This window comes from Micrasema longulum, unplaced genomic scaffold, assembly GCF_059751315.1.
Source record: "Micrasema longulum isolate JH-2025_06_02 unplaced genomic scaffold, ASM5975131v1 h1tg001955l, whole genome shotgun sequence".
In the NCBI taxonomy this organism is placed as follows: domain Eukaryota; kingdom Metazoa; phylum Arthropoda; class Insecta; order Trichoptera; family Brachycentridae; genus Micrasema; species Micrasema longulum.
The window spans coordinates 131,575-155,324 of record NW_028279129.1 but is presented as its reverse complement, the minus strand read 5'-3'; the positions used below and the strand labels follow the sequence as shown (position 1 = coordinate 155,324).

Below are 23,750 nucleotides of genomic sequence, written 5' to 3'. Positions count from 1 at the left end.
GTGACGTCATTCAAAGTAGTTCAAATTTATTATTTTTTTTATAGTAATTTCAAAATCATTTTTTTTTACTTGAAATTTAATTTAAAAACTCATACGGATCACATACATATAACAAAAAAAATATATTTAAAAAAATCATGTTGCATCTTTTGTAAAGGTTGTCTGAGTCTTTTGTTTAGTTTTGTCTGGTAGTTTATTGTATAATTTCAGTCCATGGTTTATTAGCCTCGACTGTCCTTGTCTCGTTTCAGAAAGTTTTAAATGATATTGTTCTGATATTCTCGTATTGTGTCTATGTTTAATACAATTTTTTTCAAGTGAATGTAATATTTTTTTCAATAATATGATTATTGTGGTAAAATGTTTACATTCATAATATTAAAATTAAAATTGTTTAAAAATACGCCTCCAGAAAAACGCGACAAGATTGGCCGTGTCATCAATATAAGTGAAATACATAATGATCTATTTAAACGGTCACAAACGGTGGTAAAAATTTAGCCGGATCGCGACGTTATAGGGGCGTGGCCAATGCAAGGAAGCGTTTTCGCGGGAATTTAAAATTATAAATTTAAAAATATTTTTTATGCCACTATTTTTTTTTTTACTTAAAAGTATTTCATAGACCCTTGTTTATTCATAATGGTATAAAATATAGGCACTTTGAAGTTGATGTATACTTCATTAGTGAGAAGCCAGTTAGAGTATGACTCTACAATATGGACTCCTTACTACAACTCTCAAAATTCTCTTGAAAGAGTCCAAAAAAAATTCTTACGTTATATAAATTTTAAACTTAGAATCAGTCATGAATTTTTAAATTACGATTTTTTACTAAAAACATTAAATTTGTTAAAACTTAACTATAGAAGAAAAATTCTAGACCTTTTAAATTTATTCAAAATTATAAATTTAATATGGGATTGCCCTAAACTATTATCTCTCATCAACTTCAGGGTGCCTGGAAGAATGACAGGTGCTACCGTTTTGTAGCAACAATTCACGGACAGTATATACTTGTAATGCCGTATTAAATAGACTTCACGAACTCGGCAATAGTTATTCCCACGTATCTGATATATTTAGGGTAGGGTATTGTTCCTATAGAACAAACCTTTTGAACTTTTTCAAAGATGGTGAATGGTAATTATATTTGTTTATTCATGCATTTCATAATATATACAGTTTTTTGTTCAATTTGCCCAGCTACTTAAACGAAAAAACGGAAAAACGGTACTTAAGGTTTTCTTGTTGTATTACTGTAGAATGTTTTTTAAAATTTAAAATTTCTTCTGAATATGCTGTATAATCTTGTATAATTTTTAGGTTTAATTTTTTGTTTTAAAAAATAAATAAAAATTAATTAAGTATTATAAATGTTTGTAAAAGGCAGATTTGCCGTTTATGTTGATAAAATAAATAACCTGATGTTTCCCTATTGTGTAAATTTGATTTTCCTAAGACATAAGCATAAGCATCTATGTAAAATATTGTTTTTTTTACCTTTATTTCCCACTGTACTTGCAATCGCTGGTCAAGCAGTTCTCTGCAGTTGGATTTTGTTACAGCATTTGATGGCTTCATTGTGGAACTTGTCTGAAAACATATTTAATAAAACTTTTAATAAAATCAATGTAAATTTAAAGTAGGATGATTCTGTTAATCATGTGAGTACGGTATAATCGGTTGGGGTGGTGCGAGTGACGCAGTTTTAAATAGTGTATTTGTTGCACAAAAATCCATCATTAAAATAATACTCAGAGTCCCGATACAGACATCTACTGAAGAAATATTCCATAAATCACAACTTATGACACCGAAACAATTATACGCTAAAACAATACTCACTTATAGATTCAAAAACTACTCTTACTCAAATGAAAGACACAACCCTCACAATACATCACATACAAATAAAATAATCACTAGATCCTCAACACATAGACAACTTAAACAAATACAAACTAATACAACTTTCGGACAAAGGGATTTTGAGTATTATTCAATTAAAATCTATAACCTACTTCCACTACTATTAAAGCAATTAGTAATGAAAAAATGTTTAAAAAGGCTATAAAAAAATGGATAGTTGAGCTAGGTAGAAGTAAAATGGATTGTCTCATTCGCCCATACCAATACTGAATTAACTGCTCCACAACTGTATAGCTTATGTTAGGTTTTTGTTATTTTCATTGTGTGTTTTGTAATATAAATAATATAGATGTACATAAATACCTTGTTTTTAAAACTGTCTGAATATTTGTTAATTATGTTTGTTTTTTAAGTTAGTCTTCTTTGTTTATTCTCAAATGTAATAAAAAAAAAACTAAATTGTTAAGTGTCCTCGGCACGGGAAACCTCAGTGAGGTCACATTATTTTTATTATTAATTATAGTTTGTAAGCAAAAAATATGAATAAATTTTTAAAAAAAAATTAAAAAATATATATATATCATAAAGTGTAAGTTTCAGTAAAATATTTTACGGTTAAAAATTATTTTTGAGAACTTCAATGACTACAACCAGAACATGAAAATGATGTCAATAAAGCGTGCATAATTTTAGAATGGAAATTATTATTGCATGTTGTATAACTGTTTGGCAAGGCCGGGAGCTGAGACAGCCCCAATAGGCCCTGTAGCTCAATCAAAAATAACTATCGACGTGCTTAAAAACATGCTAAGCATTTGAGGGATCACAATGAACACGCTTAGGTTATAGCAGTTATAAGTCGACGCGTGTGTAATCTTTAAGTCGACGCTCGTGTCGGTTTGTTTTCCTCGTAAATAAATACAGTTTATTGTCAAAAAATCGACGTTTACTAAATAAAATAATACAATATATTGCACTTGCAAAATAGTAAGGAGTATCTAATACAAAAAATGAAAATTAAATTACAATTACTATGGCGGCTGCTTTTCTTGACATTTGGCTTGCCAACCGCCGCCCGGGTAAAAGGAATGCAATAAATCATCATCATCATTCCCTTTCCGCACCTAATGGTGCATAGGGCACTGCATTGGTACACTAATCGCAGCGTATCTTCATCATTTTTGTTGAATAAAGGTTAGATGATCAGTCTAACGCTTCAGGTGCCAGTCCAGGGACTATGAAATATTCTAGTGTAAAAACACCCTTTCAAATAATATTACATATCTACCATGTCGGGAATCGAACCCGAGACCTCTTGCATGGTAGACAAATACACTGACCATTACACCACGAGGCCGACCGCAATAAATAGCATGATAAATAAATAAAAATAGCATTTTTTTAATATTTCCCATATTTACACTGGTAAAATTCAAATACGTGATTGCGCAGCAGGATTATACGTCGCCAAACGTAAATATTTTGACCTTTAATATTAGATATTCACGGATATTCCATTGTGTTTGCTACTACTACTACTACTACTACCATCACGCCTTTTCCCCGTAAGGGTAGGCAGAGAGAATGGACCGCCACACACGTCTATCCTGGCATACAATCCTAGCCTCTTCCACATTCATACATATTGTCATACATGCCCTTCGGTTCTGTCTGCTTTTGACATGACCAGACTTAAGATTTTGGTTTATCTGATCATGCCACGTCTTCCTTGGTCGTCCTCGTCTAACGTTGCCGTTCATTTTTGCCATATATACTTGTTTTACCATTCTCTCGTCGTCCATTCGTTCTACGTGTCCAAACCATCTCAGAGACCCTTTCTTAATCTTATCAATTATACTTGTCTCAGATTTACACTCTCGCCTGATTTCATCATTCGTAACCCCGTCATACATTGATTTCCCACACATTCGTCTAAGAGATCGCATTTCAACCGCGTTCACTCGGCTTTCATCCTTCCTCTGCCAGTTCCATGTTTCACTTCCATACATAAGTGTTGGGACTAAAACTCCGTTGTGCACTGCCAGTTTATTGTGTTCGCGAATACGATAAACAACCACGGTGAGAAATTGTTATCACGTCGCTTATTAGCACGTCGATAGTTATTTGAGATTGAGCTACTGAACCCTAATGTGGGTATCCTAAATGTGTTCCGTGTAATGAGCTTAGGTCATGGGCCAGGAAGCAGAGTGTAATGCTCTGGTGAAAAGTACCTGGCCAGCACCATGCGAAGGAACTGATAAAAGGGTACTCGCAAAGTTTTGCTGTTGACCTAATAAAGCTTAGCCTCATCAAGTGAGGGTTATCACTGGAGCCCGCCCAGGGCCCTGCAGATTGAACAAACACCTTGCTAGAATGAACCTTTCCGAAACTTCCAGATGTAGGTTCTGCATTGCAGATGAGGAAACACCTATACACATTATATCCTACATGTATTTGGGTTTCGTGTCGTTTGATTGATTTGTTTGTATTACTACGTTCTTCTTCCTTTCCGATGCGGGATCTGGAGCGTGCGGCCGCGGTCTCAATTTGGAACTAACACTGTATTCCTCCACTGTAATACTGGGAAATCAGAAAAAGGTGATTGTGCTGACCATGTGTATTTGATTGATCACAAACTGACAATACTGCAGTGAGGGGTACAATGAAAGTTTTTAAAGTTTATTTGTTTTGTTATTTTCGCGGTTTGATTGTAAAGAAATATTAAATTTTCGTTTAATTAGTTTAAAAAAGAAATATGCGAAACTAAAGAAAGACTTAAGTCTTTTAAACAGTTTCGGGAAAGGGGTGGATGATTTCATTGTATATACACATTATATGTGAATATGATCCTTTATATTATAAAAGGAGCCTCATCTTCGATGGACTACTGGTTAAACCTAGGAGATTTAATAAAATGCAAACTCTCGTTTTCCACGGCTCTTTATAGACCTTAGCTCAATCGTCAACTATCGGCGTGCTAATAAGCGACGTGATAACAATTTCTCATCATGGTTGTTTATCGTATTCGCGATCACAATGCAACATCCATGAGCAGCTAATATTAAATGTCAAAATATTTACGTTTCACGACGAAAAAAGAAACATATTGAAAACAGTGACAACGTGAAAACCTTCGCACTTATTTAAAGATTTTTGTAACTGAAAGTAATTAATATGTATCTTTTTGGGTGATCCCGTGTTAGTACTATTCGTTCCGACGTTTCGACTACCATTGCAGGAGCCAGCTTTAGAGTAAACTGAGTGTTTTTGTACTAGTAATTTGTACCGTGTCGCAATCGGCAGCAGGCATATTTCGTATAATTTTTGTAGTATGTAGAGCCGGGAACTATTAAGTCCTTTTCGAAATAGAGATTAACAATTTCTTGATAAACAATGATGATGTTGATTGGCGGTAAGCCTTTTTTTGTTTATTTTTCGATACATAGAATTACAAAAATACACTTAAAAAAATACATCTAATAAAATTAAGCTATAACATAATTACGAAAAAATGCCCACAAAGACTTCAGCGTCTGAGCGAGGGCCATTACTTTTTTAATGATTCCAAAGTTTACAGCATATGAATATGGTATGACATAACCATGAAAAAAAAAACTTACAAGATAAACATATTTATTTTATTTATTTATTTATTTTTGCACCACAACAGGCCAGGAGGCCCAATTACAGTGGTGAATTACGCCACAGAACACCCAGGCTTGAGAAAAATCACATTTTAATTTTTGTGTTATCACTGGGAATCGAACCCAAAACCTTTCGTGTGTGAGTCAAGCGTCTTGACCACTACACCACGGAGGCCGCCAATGTATATGACTTATGCTGATAGAATAATTTATTTTTTAAAGAAGGGATCTTTAACTGATCTAGACCTGCGGTTTTATTCTGAACCGCTCTCGCGGCCGCAGAAAACACTTTTATCTCGTGTATACGATGGATAAAAGTGTTTTGTACGTGTGCGAGACCGTTTGGAATAATAATTTTCAGAGTAAAAAAATGCGTCTTATCGTCTATGGTCTGAAAAATAACGGTAAGTTTTTTTTAATACTGTATATTTACTAAATACAATAAATTTGATAGTGCAGAAGTGCTGTGAAATATAACTACAAATTAATTATAACAAATAGATGATTTTCTAATAAAAAATGATTTGCAACAATCTCTACAGGTGCGGTAGAAGTGTTTGTGAGAATAATTATTTTCTTACCGGGTTGTACCACCAGGGGGGCTGAATCCAAGAGGACAGACATATCGAAACATAACACTTCAAATGAGTATTCAGTTAGAAACATTATTTATCATTTAATGAGGAAGTTCATTACTCTAGGAAATAGGATATAAAAAATGTTTTCGTAGACACGGTAAAAATTAGAGCATTTTATTGTACGGCGAAGTTTCTCAAAAATGAATAAAAATACGTTTTGATAAAAACAGACTATTTTAAAATGACTTAAGTTCTTCTGGTCAACAGAATAGCCAGTCAATAGATCATTCTTAACTCTTTTGTGGCTGTGATGTCACACTAGTCGACAGAGGACACAAGACTTGATAGTCGAACTCGGATAACCGAGTTATAAAACGATCACGGAAATAGCGAGATCTCGAACATTAGTTGACATTTTATTTAGCTCATGGTTTTCTCCATGCAACGAGGAATTCCAGCCCAACCCGGAATTACATTTTAAAAATGTTTTCGTGTACCCGTGAATATTTAAAAAAATTGGAGTAGGATGAAATATCTCAAAAACGCACGCAAAAATAAATAAAAAAAATTAAAAATAGCATTCATTTTAAAATCGTAAATAATGACGTCACTCCTTATATCTACGTGTAGTATTTCCGGTTTCCGCTTTAAAGCCCCCGCACCTTGTAAGAAACGTTTTGACCATAGAAAACAAGAATATAGAAATCCGGCAAATAATACTTTGTTGACATTTCAACCAGAGATTACGTCAGATTTCTAGGTTTTTCTAAATCGAAACGTTCGTAAAAACAACCATAACATGGCAAATTACGATCAACTAAATAAAGTAATATTCCATAGATTCTTGTCAGTTTTGTTATTGGCTGGAGAAATACAACTTACCGCGGTCAGTGAAAGTAAGAACGCTAACCGTTTCATGGCGTCACTACTGAAAAGTGACACACTGATTACAGTCATTTGGCGCGGTATTTGATAAATGTAACTTTAAAAAATCATACCTTTGTAAAGAGCGCACAAAAATTTTAAAATAAATTATTTTTGCTTAGTAAAATAGTACGCTAATAGAAAATAAATAAATTAGAAAACAGTGGAATTCTTCATTATTCACTGTTATAACGAGGACATACCGAACAAAAATATTGTCGAAAAATCTTCGATTGTTGAAAACATCATTCTCGAAATAAGAATCTAAGTAATAAAATCTAAACGGTCGGCTAACGTAAATGATAAATATCGCCGAACGTTATGATCGGATTATGTTTATGATAGCCATGTATGTGTCTAAATACCTAATTGGATTTTTCACCGACAATATTGAAAAATGAACACACGTGGTTTTTAAAAAATCCAAGCTTTGTGAACTTAGTAAGTGCCGGTTCGGCACATTATTTCAATTTACAGTTGCTTTTGTAGTTTATGAATGACATGCTTGTTTCGGGGGTTTTTACCGGTTTTTTTTAGATTTTTTAATGTTCTAGGCTTATTCCAATACACAATAAACATTATAAGTGGGCGATATCAAATGAGTTCTAGACCAGATCAGTTAAAACCTAACCCCTGTAAAAAAAATATGTATGAGTTATATGTACACATATGTTTTTACTTGTTTACTTAGTGACAATGTGCGATAGCGATTGTATAAAAAAAAACCTTTCTCTGGCATAAGAGTAACGCTTATAACGAGCGGTCCCATCTTCCTCGTAATAACCAAGTTTGACTGTATCTCTCTTATTTTTTAAAATGATGAATTCGTATTTTTTGTAATCTTGAAATGGACATTTTCACACCCGATTTGGAAAGTAAAATTTGTATACTTATGCTAAATGTTAATAGAAAAATATTTATCCTTGCTACGCGAAGAATGAATGTCCGCTAATTCAGCAACACATTTATACGTATACCTTATACAAGAGAGAGCACAAAGATAGAAGTCATAACAAGGAAGACAGAGACGCTGTTCTGCGGCGGGTGTTGTCTAAAACAGATTCAGTCTTCAGTCGGTTGATGACAGTAACGGGGAATGCACGCGCGTAGCACGAGCGGCCTATTTGTGATTTTAAATTTATTTTGCTATAACAGGGCTAAATTATATGTTTATCCGCATAAATTATGGAAAAAGAATTATTAAACAGTATGTTTCCATGTTATTTTTTTTAAATGTCTGAACTTTAGAATATTCCGTCTTTTACTAGTGGTAACACGATGTTAAATCACCGCGTATAATTATTAATAACTACTCTTGTACAATCCATTGATTTTTCTAACAAATTTCAATTATTTGTCGGATAATAATATGTTATGTAAGCATTTTCAACACCTTGGAAGGTAGAGTAAAGGAAAAAATGCGAATTTGAGAAGAAAACCTTGTAAAACTGTGGTATCTGCCTGTCAGGCGGACGTTCCCCAAAACGCGGTGCAAAGGGATTTTCCGATCTAGTGTTAAATTCACGTCGGATCGGATTGAAAGCCCGTTAGAGAATGAAAGCACGAAAAATAATCCAATGCTATTTATTTTCGCTTGTAAACGTGTCTATTTAATTATACGTAATTGTGTACACTAATATTTTCTTATGTTTGGATAAAAAAAGGATAAACAGCAAAGAAAATGAAGCAAGAAGGCAAATTAGACATGTTTTTAAAATTCCGCATTGTGCTTTCCGCTAAAAAGGATTGGCTTGAAATAATTTCTTGAATTTATGTAACACTAGTGGACCCGACAGACGTTGTCCTGCCTGAATGTTGGCTTGCCTGCTATTAGCTTGGAAAAGATTTTTCTTTGATAAGTAGGTACCTGGGTATTTGTTTATGGTTGAGTTCCAAAATATAAAATAATTTATTTTCAAATAGAGAATTCTTTTGTCAAATGTCAAACTCGGCTCTTCTCACCAACATGGGTGCACTTTATTCATGAATGCGATGTTCGAAAATATATTGAATGTCAGTTAATATTATTTTAGTGTTACCAAAAAGTAAACAAATAAATGGGTAGAAATTATAAGGAATGTAAAAAAAGAATCTGATTGGGATTTATAAAAAGCGAATGTTGTTTGTAAACATTCAAAAATAAACTTTTTTTAAACACAAAAAAACAACATCCTTCCGTTGTTTTTGTAAATGCATTCTCGTCGAATGCAACCCTGGTAGTATTAAAGAAAGAATTATGCTTCTAACATTTTTTTTAGATTCGAAAGAAAATTTTAATATTTACGAACACGCGCAACGCAAAGATCTACATTTCGCTGAAAACCGCACATAGATCGTTTAAGCGGCTTCGGAGGAGTTCAGTGACATCACACGTACAGAAGAATTATATATATATATATAATGATAACACTTAAATCGAAAGGTAAATTGTAATTATTTTTCAAATCGATTCAAGTTTTTTTAGGATTGAATTAGAAAGATATTTTATTCACAAGGAAAAAGTTAAAGAAAAATAAATCTCTATGTTACAAAAAAAAAGTTTATTTGTTCCAAAGTTTTAAAGCTTTTTTTATGTAGCATACAATATTGTTTGTTTAACATATTACAACAGAGATGAAGAACATTTTGGAAAAGGGAATATGAATGCCTAGGTATTATAGGACTTATGAGTTCTCACTGGCCAGTTTGAGTATCCAGTTTACACACTATGTTTTATTCACTATTTCGCCTTTGTTATAACATCCATATTTCTTCACTTCTATCTCTCTTGTCAGATAAATCTCACCCCCATAAATATAGGTTTCAGCTCTTTGACTTTACAAAAATTAGGAAATATGTAGGATAGTTAATTATTTTCTATTCATTAAAGACATTTTAATTTTAAATTACTCATTACTTGAAGTTTTGAAATTCGGATTGTAGCCATAGAATTAAGAATAGTCCAGAAGGATCGTAGAATCATATTTGAATACATTGGACTGTGTCCAATAATCCCCCCACTATGCCCTACTTTCGTCGCGCGAATTCGTGACGTCACCGCGTAATGTTGAACGATGGGAAAAAATATAATCATAATACAAATGTAAGGTAAAAAAAAGCAATCTGTTAATTTCTCTAAAATTTTATTGTGCACGCGGAAATATTGATTGACACAACAGAGTAGATAAGTAAAGGGTCATTTAATAAGAGTAATTGAATTAATGAACTTTGAATTTAAAATATAAAACAAATTATATTTGACATAAAACTGATATTTTTATATCTTGTTAAATAATATTTGATGTTTTAAAGATAATGTCCGTCAAATGTCCACCACGGCGTTGTTTAATCCAAGGTCCGAATTGCATTAGTTCTCTCATTAGATGAGCAAAGTAGGGTAAAAAAATTTACCACCCTGGCAACACTAACGAAATGTTCATTTTGTTTTCTTCGACAATCTGACAGATGAAAAAATATTTTTTTTAAGCGATGTATTTGCTACTTACACATTCATGCGCGAATTACACATGAAATGTGATCCCATCCTGATTCTTTAAGATCCTAGCAGTATTTCTACACTTTAAAAGGACACAGCACGACATAGCTGAATTCAAATCAGGAGTTGCATACTGAGCGACGTCTACAAAGAAACTAATGGATCTAAACGTAAAACTACTTATTTATGAGTACTTTAGTCGCCTTCTGTTTGATTCTCGTATGCGGTTTCTGGAATATTCTTAATTCTATGGCGGCAGCTAATGTAATTTCTGTTATAAAAAATTATATTAAAATCTAAATATATCCCAAGTAGTTTGTCTAAATTCACGTCTCGGATACTGTCGTAAATTTTGTTTGCGTTTCCTATTTCTGACAATAGGTTTTCCAGCAGCTACATATTTTCGTCTCGAAGAGTTTTGTGGAATTTTTCTCACCTGAAAGGACAATTTTATTTAGCCTCATGCAATCAAGTTGTTAGAAATGAAAATTATTTTTGTGTTAGTAGATCAATTCTGTAACAATTTTTAGTAAAAACGGTTTTACACAAAAAGAGTGAGATTCAAAGTAAATTAATATTAATTGGTGGGATAAGTATTTGGGTATTTTTATAGATAATTTAAAATGGGATCGTCATATTTTTAAACTTTGTGATCGATTGCGGACTCTTGTGAGTACTTTTTATAAGTTATATTTTATTTTACCTAATATCACTCTAAAAATGATTTATTTTTCTTTAGTGGAATCAATAAAAAGATATGGTATAAAGTCGTGGGGACATTCGACTAAATCTAATATTAAAAAGATCCAGGGTCTACAGTACTCTATAGTTAAGAGAATTGTACCAGCGGAGATTTACGAACAAAGAAGTAATAATGATCTCCTGTACAGAACAATCAAAACTCTGCCTGTTCGAGGATTATTGTGGCTTTGCATCATTTTAGAACAATTGAATAGTAATACATTTAAAATTTCTCTCAAACATAACCATAATACACGCTTTACGTATAATGATGGTTTGGTAGTACCAAAAGTATGTAATAAGTATGTTAATTGAACTCTCAAATATTTAGTACCTAGCATTTTTAATTTATTGCCGAAAGAACTTAAATTTAACTCACATTGTAACAAGAGCAAAATAAGAGAGTGGCTAATCGATCAAAAGTTTATAAATGAATAGTAGCTTATGTGTAAATATTTTAATTTTTCATATATTTTATTGTATTTGAGAAATACATTTATTTATTATTATTTGTATGTACATGTATATTCTGATCTTTCCGGCTGTTAATTTATATATGTTATTCATTGTTTTTATAAATGTAAATAATATTACATAAGTTAGTATAAATATAATCTCCACCAACAAGCTTCAGAAAGTGGCTTGGTAGGATTTTAGTTTAAGTAAAAATGTAAAAATTGAAATTTAAAAAAAAAATGTGAAAATGTATAATTATATTATTTAAACAAAAAAATAAAACAAATCCTTCTTTTATTCTTTACATTTGGTAAATAATTATAGTTAAAATACTTTTTTTTTTTCTAAACAAATACATAAATATTAAACTGGAGCTATTGGATTTTAAAAAATAAAGTATGTTGGATAAGGTAAAGTTTTGGATTACAAATCGGGTTGTGGTCCTGTGGCTAGTGTCTCGGACTCACGGACCAAAGGCCTGTGGTTCGAATCCCACTCTACCCCAACTCGATTCCCATTTTCTAATAGTGAGTTATTTACAACTCGTTGAAAATGGCCCTCAAAAAGAAATATTTGGGTAAATCATAAAAACGCAAATATTTATTTTTCTTTAAAAAAAAAAAAAAAAAATTACCGTGTAAAACCAAATTGTTTGATTTTTGCAATGTTTTTGCATTTGTATAATTATTTGTCACAATCGCAAGATTGAAGTCATGTCAAAATGCTAATTTGATAGATGAAATAGTCAAAAAGACGAAAAAATTAATGAATTTTAATAAATGAGATTTTGTTATACTTGGAGACGATAAGCCTATCTTAACTACTTGTAGATAGTTGTCGCAAAGCCTATTAATATATGTTTGCTGATTGTTTATTTATTAAGGAATTGAGGGTAAAAGCAAACTTAGAAACATCCATTGAAAAACTTAGAAAAAAGAATTGTGAGTTTTCTAATTATGCTTCACTAACTCAATGGAGAATGCTTAGTTTGAGGCGTCAAGTAGTATGATTGAAATCTATTTTTCCAAGACTTAGAGACGGTTTTTAATTACGCTATTATTTAGGTAGGTAAGTTTTATGTATAGTTCATTTTGGCATCTATAACTTATCTTCCGTTTTTGGTGAAGATTTCTAAGTTTGCTTAGGGTATTAGAATACCCTCAATTACGTGTACATGTACATTACAGCACACCTGTTTATTACAATGCACATATGAGTATTTTTTATTCACATGGGTATAGAGGTAAAAACATGTAGCCTAGAAAAACAATAAAAAAATAGGACAACTTAATAACACATTACTATACATTAAACAGGTAGAGCATAAAACTCTTAATCCTCTCTTTATCCACATCTCTCGGTATGCTCTTCAATGGACCAATCATCCTCCCCACAGGCATCTTCAACATCGTTTATGTCTTCTGGCAGAATATTTTTGATAAAATGCGACATCCACACGTATTTAATCATAAAAAATAACAAAGTTAATTAAAAGAGGTGAATAAATTCATAAATAAAGAAGAGGGCCTAAGTTAGAACCCCGAGGAATTCCAAAAGTGACACAGATGAAGTTAGCATTTTAATTAAGTAATAGGATTGGGTTTGCTTTCAGCAAATTAGAGCAGATTTTTTAAAACAAAGATATTCCCATTTTTTTTAATAGAAAGATCTTTGACACGTGCATATTATCGATAGTAACATATGGTCTAGAGACGACAACATTAACAGTAAAGAGTGTCTAGATTTTTTAATGCCCACAACGTTTCATGGAACGACAGATGCGTGGTGTGAGAAATGAAAAGATTAGATGGAAAACTAAAGTAGCTGATGTCATAAGCCTTGTGGCAAAACCAAAGTTGAGCAGGACATATTGCTAGACAGGGGCACACCATCATATCCAAGTGCAGGCTCTGGGCAAATAAAATAAGGTCGGAAGGCCACCAAAGATATGGACCGACGATATTATCCAGGTAACTGACGTTGGATGCTGATGGTTCGGAGAGTGGTAAGAGGAAGGCTAGAGAAGAAGAAAAAATGTACAAATTAGGTATTTGTACGATAGTCATCGTCTCCTAACTTGATTTACCGTGATTTTAGTTTGTCCCAGTGCTGGAGGGACGTCCAAATCCTTGGGTATGACCACATGGCCGAAGTTGTGGCGGTATTGGACGCACCACACGGCCAGCCAGTCTATCTCGTGGGCGGTCAGGTTCCCGGGCAGCTGCAGCTCTATATCCTCCCCCTGGTAACCTCGCAAGGGCTCCAGCGAACCCATCTCATTGGGAACCTTGAAAACAAAAAGAGATGAGGATGCGTGGAATGACTTTTTTATACAAATGTATTCCTGGATTTTGGCACTGGAGAAATATTTTTTCGCACACTATAGATATCCACCATTGGTGTGTCCCTACCGTTTCTTTTCAATGTATTTATACAAAACAGAGGTACAGCTAGGGTTTCCTAGGACAGCGGTGCCCGTATCTTAACGGCCGTAGTTAACAGTGATGCGGTGGACAGCCACTTTTTTTTGTTTTTTTACAATTTACATAGGAGGTAAAACAAAGTATAAAAAATAAAAGAAAATTACATAGCAATGAAATACATATTAATAGTAAACAAAAATCCTACAAAGGCATGGCCTGTTCGTGGGTATACAAGAAAATTTTAATGAATTTTTGCTCCTATAATAAATAGACACTTAACATATTTTGTGTAACATAAGAAAGAGAAAATAAAATCTTATGTAAAAGATTATATAGTATTTTTTTTAATGAAATAAAAAAGAAAATAAAAAATATTTAAGATACAAGCACCGCTGTCCTAGGAAACCCTAGCTTAAAGATAAAGAATTCAAAATTATATGAAAGTAAATTAAATTAAATTATTTTTGTCTTAAGGATCATTAACAAAGAGTTTCTGGTTAACTAATGAGTTGATATTATGATTTGTTAATGAGTTTAAGTATTGTATAAATATAATTTTTACTGTTCCATCCTCTGTGAGTTTGTTTTCTATAAATTACGATTTCTGAAAAACAAAGGGTAAAGTATAACTCGTCTTTTTTTTCTATAATAAATTACAATGAACTTCCATCGATAATTTTCACTTACAAACTGATAAACCATCAGTTTTGAAGAGAAATTTAAAAATTTGGTTGACAGACATTGGAAGTAAGGAATCGGAGAATTTATTGAAGATAGTAATCTAAATATTATGCTATCCCATTGAATCATATATAAATTTATTGTATTTTCGCATGTGCATATATATTGTGTATGAATGTGTGTATATATATGTATGTATATGTGTGTATATATGTATGTATGTGTATATGTATGTACGAAGTATGTATGCTTTATATTTATGTATTTAATTGTATTTTTACATTTAATGTAAACGTATTTTTTTTTCTTCTCTTTTCTTCTCTTTTGTTTTTTTTTTTTTTTTTTTCTTCAATATTGTTTTTTATTTATAGGAAAAATATTCGTAAACCATATTTGCCGCAACAAATCGGTTTCTTAGAACAGGCATTTGCCCATATAGGAACCGATTGCAACATTAGGCGTATTAATATTTCTGGCTTGCCGACCCTTCATATACTGAGCCTACTCCTAGTACTAGCAGAATTTGCCAGAGTGTTTTTTGTGCCATTTTATAACATTGTATGTATAAACTAATAAATAAAATTAAAAAAAAAAAACTTAAACCTTTTTCAAAAATATTTTAGTCAAGTAATGTTATGATTGTATTTTTAAAAAGCATGGTAAATTTCAAAACCTCGTTCTGAAAAAAAGTATTATTTTTTTAAAATTAAATTAATATATATTGAATCTGCGATGATATTTTTTTTAAAGGTTCTTAGAACCGTTAATAAATAAATAAATACATTTCTTATTTGCGTAGTTCTACTGTGTGACTCTTCTCCATGATAATTTACCTTGATCCCGTAGGGGTTGGGCTCACTGCCCGTGCCGACCCAGAAGTAGGCGTCGGGCCCCGCGCCGTCGTAGTGCAAATTGGGGATGTAAAAAGTGCGCGCGTCCAGAACGCTGACGTTGCCCGAGCGCAGTCCGTGCGCGAGGCGCTTCAGTTCGGGCAGCACGCGCGCGCGCGGCGGGTCGAGGCCGGGGGGGATGAACACCTCGCCAAAGTCAACCTGGAAATAAATAAAAAATACTCCATCAGGCTGATGAAACACTCTTCACGCATTTTCAAAAAAGAAATAAAAAATGCTGAACGTAAATTAGTTTTAATATTTGGAATATAGAAAAGATGACACAGAGCAGAAACCCATCTCACAGAGCAAGAGGCTGTGTCCATTATTTTATTTATTTATTTTATTTTTATTTCATTTTATTTGGGATTTTTACAGCTATTACATAAACAAAATAATTAGAAAAATCTTAACAATACTAAAGCCAATTAAAAAAATCCACTGCAAATATAATGACACATAATATATAAGAAAAGAAGTTTAGTAATTGTATTTGTGTGACTTTGTATTCATGTGTATGTGAATGTGTGTATGCGTGAATGAATGAGGGAGAGGATACATGTGCGTGTGGGAATGAAAGAGGGAGAGGGTGCGTGTGTATGGGTGCGTAAGTATGAAAATAATATATTTGCTTAAAACTTGTAAATTGTATTAAAAATGGTACAATAAAGAGCTTAGTAAAAAGTTAGAAACCTTTTTGTTAAAATTCAAATGACGAAATGATATAAATTGTTTTTTTTTATATTTTTTTTAAGTATGTTAAATTTCAAAACCGTATTCTGAAAAAAAAAAAGCATTTTATTTTTTAAATTAATCTGATACACATCGAATGAATAATGTGCGACGAGTCCTATACAATACAGTAGGTAACCACAAAATGCAGTAAATACGAAATAATGACAACAATAAAATAAGGTTTGACAATACGCGAACGTTGATTCAAAACGAACACACAAATGCATATTATATGCACCTACATAATATATAAATAAGATTAACATATAAGTTTAATAGAAATGATTCGGATTATAAAAATCAGGTGTCACAAACAGTTGGCCCGCAGTACGGGGATACATAATTATATTAAAAGATCTTCTCACTATAAAACTTATATATGTTCAGGGATAGAGAGCAACGGAGAGGAGGATGCGGACAAAGACAATTTATTACCTATGGCAGTTTTGATAAATTTAATATTTTTGGTAAATATATCTATTTCGTTAAATTTCCTGTTATACGTATCCATAATACGGTTAATCGTAGCGTTTTTTGACGAATTTGTTCTGCATTTAGGTATGTGGAAAAGTTGTGTATAACGCGTTTGTCTCTGTGGTACCTTAAGATGAATGCGGTTAACCAATTCGGGGGAATCTATTTTATCCGATATTATGTTGGTGAGTAACACTATATCAGCTGTGGTTCGTCTATCAGCGAGAGTTTGGATATTATGAAAAACGCACGCTTGGCGATAATCTGGAAAATTGAGATGTAATCTACGGTTTAAGTTTTTTATAAACATTTTTTGAATTCTTTCAATTTTGCAGGAATGAATTTTATAATAAGGAGACCAGACAGGTGAAGAAAATTCTAGTAAACTACGAACATAAGAAAAATATAATTTTTTTAGAGAATCGGTATTTTGAAACGGTTTGCCTGTGCGTAGTATAAATCCTAGTGTTCTAAAAGATTTTTCAGTAATACCATCGATGTGACGATTAAAAGTTAATTTTTCATCTAAGAGGATACCTAAATCACGGACTGTTTCGACAGATTTAATATTTGTATTATTTAATTTGTAATTAAAATCGATGGCACGGGTCTTTATTTTGAATGTTATTTTTAGGCATTTTTCAGGGTTAAGCGATAGTTTATTATTTATACAATAAACCGAGAGTCTAGTGAGGTCCTCCTGCATTTTATGACAGTCATTAGTATTTTCAATACTTAAGTATACCTTCATGTCGTCTGCATACATAATGTATTTAGAGTTATTAAAACAATCGCCTATATCGCCTATTATGAAGATAATTACTCCTTAGAATTGTTCGAGCAATTAATCGACCAGGGCCTTGATTATTATGGGGAGATAAGGACGTCATACCTTCACCATGACGGTAAAGTTGAAGATAAATTAACTCGAGCGATTACAAAGATACACTACCAACACCTTTAAGTTTTGGGTAGGTACATCGATGTGAAACAAGGGGAAGCGTACGTCACAGTACACATATCTAGGCACTTAAATGACGTAGCTTCAGTATGACGTCATAGTTGAAGATAAAATTCTCCCGACCGATTACGAAGATAGACTACCGATCCCCCCACCGTCAATTGTCAAAAAGTTTTAAAAGTCAAGTAGGTACATCAGTTTACACCGACGGGTCTAGTACCCCTCGATACACAGATCTACACATTAAAAGTGACAAAAATTTTGTTCCACCGAACAGTTTTTCCTCTAATTACCATTTATTCCCATTTTTAATCGTTCTAATGTTGACAATTTATTTCTTAAAAGCCTATTTAAATATGAGAGAAAAATCAGTAAATTTTCAAGTAGAATTGGATTCCGACATAACTGTCAGTTTGGAAAACGAACGTCTAAATGCAAAAAAAAAATGCCGCTAAATTCTGCCCTATTCAAATATAAGAGTATCTAGGTGTTAGAATGTTGCCACTTAAAAAAATGTTATTATATTTTTTCCATCTGTTTTACTCTCTTTCTGAGTGTACGTATCGAGGCGTTAAAGGAGCCAGCCATGTAATCGCTCAGTAGATAAATACAGTCGATCGTTAAGCATACTGTCTTGGTAATTGTCAGTCATATAAAAATCATGTTCAAGAGAGAATTTTTTGCTTTGGAGTTTATAATCGCTTTGAAGTGGGCACTTTTTATCACAGAACCCTATTTAAAATATAAACGAGAACTATTTTTAATGTTAATGAAATAAGGAACGCGGACTAAATTTTTGGGGTTAAAACAAATGCTGTTTGTAAATAATCAAAACAAACTTTTTTTATGCACAAAAAAACAACATCTGTCTATTTTTTTAAATGCATTCTCCTCGAATGCAACCCTGGTAGATCGAAGAATAAAGCATTTATGCTCCTTACATCTTTTTTAAAATGTTAGATTGAAGATTTTAATATATACGAACACGCACAGCGCAAAGGTCTATATTTCTCTGAAAACCGCACGTAAATCGGTTAAGTCGTTTAGGAGGAGTTCAGTGACATCACACGTACAGAGGAATTATATATATATATAAAGAAGAAGATAATATCAACATAAGGTAAAAGACTTGAGATAAATCAAGTCTTGTATGCTATGTAGACTCGTGTTACATCATCATAGTCACACAAGATTTGAACATTTCCAGGAAAATCGCACAACTAAATTAAAAGTAAAAACTTTTCAACAATATTTTGAGTTTGTCCAAATTTTTGTAGACAAGGACTGGATTCAACTCCCCGGGGAGCTGTTTATATTAACATATTACAACAGAGATAAACAACATTTAAGATAAGATAATATAGAAGTCTAGGCATCTACAGGGCTTATGAACTGTCAATGGCTGGTTTAAATATGGGCAGAATGGTGAATGTTACACAGTGTGTAAAGTGGCCACATAAACCAGCCATTGACAGGTCATAAGCCCTGTAGATGCCTAGACTTCTATATTATCTTATCTTAAATGTTGTTTATCTCTGTTGTAATATGTTAATAGTAAAAACCTTTATTTTTTTATTTCCTGGCAGCACTCCGGATGACTAGAGTTCGGATGAACGGAGTTCTACTGTGGTTATGTTAATAAAATTTCTCGTTCAGTTTCTGGCCCATATTTATTTATTTTTTATTATTTATTTATTTATTAGTTTATACATACAATGTTATAAAATGGCACAAAAAACACTCTGGCAAATTCTGCTAGTACTAGGAGTAGGCTCAGTATATGAAGGGTCGGCAAGCCAGAAATATTAATACGCCTAATGTTGCAATCGGTTCCTATATGGGCAAATGCCTGTTCTAAGAAACCGATTTGTTGCGGCAAATATGGTTTACGAATATTTTTCCTATAGATAAAAAACAATATTGAAGAAAAAAAAATAAAAAAAAACAAAAGAGAAGAAAAGAGAAGAAAAAAAAATTACGTTTACATTTAATGTAAAAATACAATTAAATACATAAATATAAAGCATACATACTTCGTACATACATATACACACATACATATATACACACATATACATACATATATATACACACATTCATACACAATATATATGCACATGCGAAAATACAATAAATTTATATATGATTCAATGGGATAGCATAACATTTAGATTACTATCTTCAATAAATTCTCCGATTCCTTACTTCCAATGTCTGTCAACCAAATTTTTAAATTTCTCTTCAAATATAAAGCGGGCTTTCTGTTCTCAGACCGATCGCTACCTATCTGCCAATATCCAAAGCGACACTTGAAAACCTCACATGAATCCTAAAAATAAAGCCATGGATTGGAAAGTTTCAAAACGTCAATTTATCCACAGTTCACAATGGAGTCCTGGTGCTGACGGACGTATTCATAGCTTCCACAATGGGGGGGCGGGGGTGCCAGAGAAATAATATAGAATAGCTCTGTGGGAACCTAGTCTGCCGCGCAATCCTTAAACCGCCGTAACTCGAAAAATCCACTTTCGAGGAAAACGCAAAACACTTTTAAAACAAAGATATTAATAAAAACGTCATTATTTTTAATGCTGATTGTAAGACTTTGATGATGATGGTTAATTATAGAAAAAAAACGTATCATATAAGTCATTAAAAAAAACATCAAAAAAGTCTTCCAATTTCAAATTTTTTAAACAAGTGTAAAAACTGCATTAAATTTTAATTAGTATGAATGTATTATTATTTTCTGTTTTTCTTTATATATCCTATGTTTTTGTTTTTTTCTCATTTACTCGTAAATTCAAAATTATATAAACTCTTATAAATAAACAACTACAACAGTGTAAGTCACTCTCCAAGCACAAGAGTTAGTCTCTTTTTTTGGAGAGTTACAGTGAAAACATTTACTAGATGTGTTAGAGTAGATCTGTATAGAAAAAAAAAATGTACCTTTTATGAAATGTATTAATAAAAAAATTGGCATCAATTTCATCAATCACAATTTTAAAAAAATATTTTTTTTTTATTATATATTTTTTTCCATTTTACAAAAGGTATACATTACTTACAAATACAAAAAACTATAACATTAACACGAAAAAAAACCCACAAAGGCATGACCTGTGTGTAGGTATACGTATTATTTTGAATTGAAATAAAGGATACTGAAAGAATACATTAGATATTAATTAGTTAAAAAATGAGTAGTGATATAAGAACACAATTTTTTGTCACTAAAAATGATAAAGTTTTAGTTAAATTAATTATATATTATAGTAAAAAAGAAGTTATTTAAATTGTTTTTTTTTTAATCTATAATTTCAACAAAAAATTAAATCGAAATATATTCAAATAATTAATATCTAGCATTGTCCATAATAAATGCATTAAACAGCTTTGGAGCTATGCAAAATGAGTGTCTTTGCCCGAGTCTGGATTTACAATGAGGGATTTCATGTAAACTTTTTAATCTTTGACTAGATCTATAAAAATGTTTAGGAAACAAATGTTGGCGCATATTTTATTTATTTATTTTACTAGGTAAACAAACAGTGTGTACACAAATATTGGCAATTTCTTTGTATATTAGTGTAAGAAACTCATGCACATACCAAAAAAATTGTTTACACTTAATAAAAGAATTTAAATTATGTTCAATATAATAAATGTAAAAGAAACGAAATGAAAATATATGTATGTAATAATAAAGTTAAATATCTGCTTCTTTTAAAATTTCTACAATTTTTTACCTAAATTTACATACATTGTCACAAAAAATATCAGCCTCGGTAAATATATTGTTATATTGGTCGCATATTCTAGGTATTGTAGATTGTTTCAAATAGTTTGCTGACGCGTTTTCTGTGTAAAACAGAAGATTTTGTCTTGTCGGTCTAGATGGCACACGGAATGGAAATCTTTCAAGTACGTTAAGAGAATCAATTTTATTATTTATTAATTTGAATAAAAATAACTGGTATAACATTATTCTTCGATTTCTAAGAGAGTTTATTCCACGGTACTGCATACTTTCAGCATGGTTAGAGAAGTTAATGTTTAACCGGTTGTTGACCCTTTCTAGTCTATGAATACTTACATTATAGTAAGTTGACCAAATAGAGTACAGTATTCTACCTGGGGACGAACAAATGTTTTGTAGAGTTTTTCATATGTCTCTGCATGTTTAAATGGTTTCAATACCCGCATAATAAGTCTGACCATTTTATATGTTTTTTCAGTACTGATTCAATATGAATATTAAAAATTAGTTTCGTATAAATAATAACACCTAAGTCGCGAATTTGACTATCTGTTATAGAGATCGGGGTATTATTGAAAGAGTTAGGAAAGCTGATCGTCGTTTGTTTGCGCGAAATACAAAATGAACGACATTTACTAATATTCAATTTCAGTAAATTTTGATTACATTACTGAAAAAGTTTGTCGAGATCTTCTTGCATTTTTGCACTTTAGACATTACTGGTAATAGATATCTCGTAGCTTCAAAAGTTCAGCTTCCTGAAATAATTGGTTGAAGGGAAAAATAGAATTTTTGTGAAGTGTGATTTTAATAATTAGTTTTTGAACGATTTCTAAAGTCTTAATATGATTATTATAGGCTCCTCCCCATCCAATTATTGCAACAAATCAAGCATTCAATTGCCCCAAAACTAGTAAAAATGCTTTATTAAAAGTTAATTCTGCAAAACAGCTTATTTTGGTCAATTTTATTTATTTATTTTAAGGAAAGAAACAGTCGACAATGACATGATAACATTTTTTAAAATACTGTTTAAAGACAGACCAGCAAAGTTTCTAAATAAAAATCATACATATTATTAACAACAAAAGGATGTGTTTATGTGTATTTGTATGAGAGTAAGTGTAGACGTGTGTTTATGTGTATTAGTGTGGGAGAAAGTGTTCAGGTGTGTGCATCATTAAATAGTAAGTGGGATCGTATCACAGCCAGAAATAATAAGTCTTAATTTATTTTAAAATAAATTAAGGGGCATGTAAAATATATCAATAGATGAAAAAAAAACACTTTAGTTAGAGCAAGAACGATAGACATTAAGATTAATTTTGGAGATTAGGTTAAAAGAGTCAACTTTATTATTTAATAATTTAAGTCATTACTACAGCTTAAAATGCAGTTTTTCATAAGGTTTACTGCGTTTTAGTTGGTTTTTGAAGAAAACTAATAGCAGACACTTATTTTGAGTATAAGCAGTTTGAATTAAACACACATTATTTTTTAACTAAAACATCGTCTATTTATCAAATTATAATGTAAAAAAAAATAAAAAAATTGGCGTTTATTTTTAGCATAAAAGTTTTCAATGAGTTTTCTATAAAAACAGTTAATAAGCGGAGGCGATTTTCTGAGTTGTCTGAGTTTTCTGACTGTCTAATTTACAAAGCAACAGGTTCTTGACATCCTGGACTGCTAACTGTTCATCGCTAGTTTATGTAAGAGATACGGGACGCAAACCTGACTTGGGAGGATGCACATGAGCTGGCTGCCGACAAAAAGGCATGGAAAGTATTTGTGGACACCATGTGCTTCAACTTGGGAGCGGACATAGAATTAACGAATGTAAAGATTTTCTCTATTCACACGCAGTGGTGCATGGCGTGCAACGGAGAAAACAAATTCAGATCTAAATAACTCCCTAGGGAGGAAATCTGCAAGCATTTGGACACACTCAAAACATTGTTGAATTAACTACCTGGTAAAAGAAGAAGTATAAAAAATGGAAAATAGTTTTCAGGCGTTGCCTAGTAGGTGAATTGCTTCGGTCGGATGAATCTCACCCTCATAATACAGGTTTCCGCTCTTTTACTTCACAAAAGTCAGCAGATGGAAGAGTTGACGAAATGCGAATGTTTA

The 23,750-nt window shown here is 32.0% G+C and overlaps 1 protein-coding gene across 1 annotated transcript in view; it reads right to left on the bottom strand.

Annotated features, from left to right (window-relative positions):
• LOC148273421 (protein Skeletor, isoforms B/C-like) overlaps nt 1-23,750 on the bottom strand; it is an 80,990-nt gene that overhangs the window by 22,670 nt on the left and 34,570 nt on the right. The window contains 3 exon segments of the mRNA XM_088238724.1: nt 1,504-1,596; nt 13,777-13,977; nt 15,628-15,846. Coding sequence (XP_088094850.1) covers nt 1,504-1,596; nt 13,777-13,977; nt 15,628-15,846 — 513 coding nt within the window.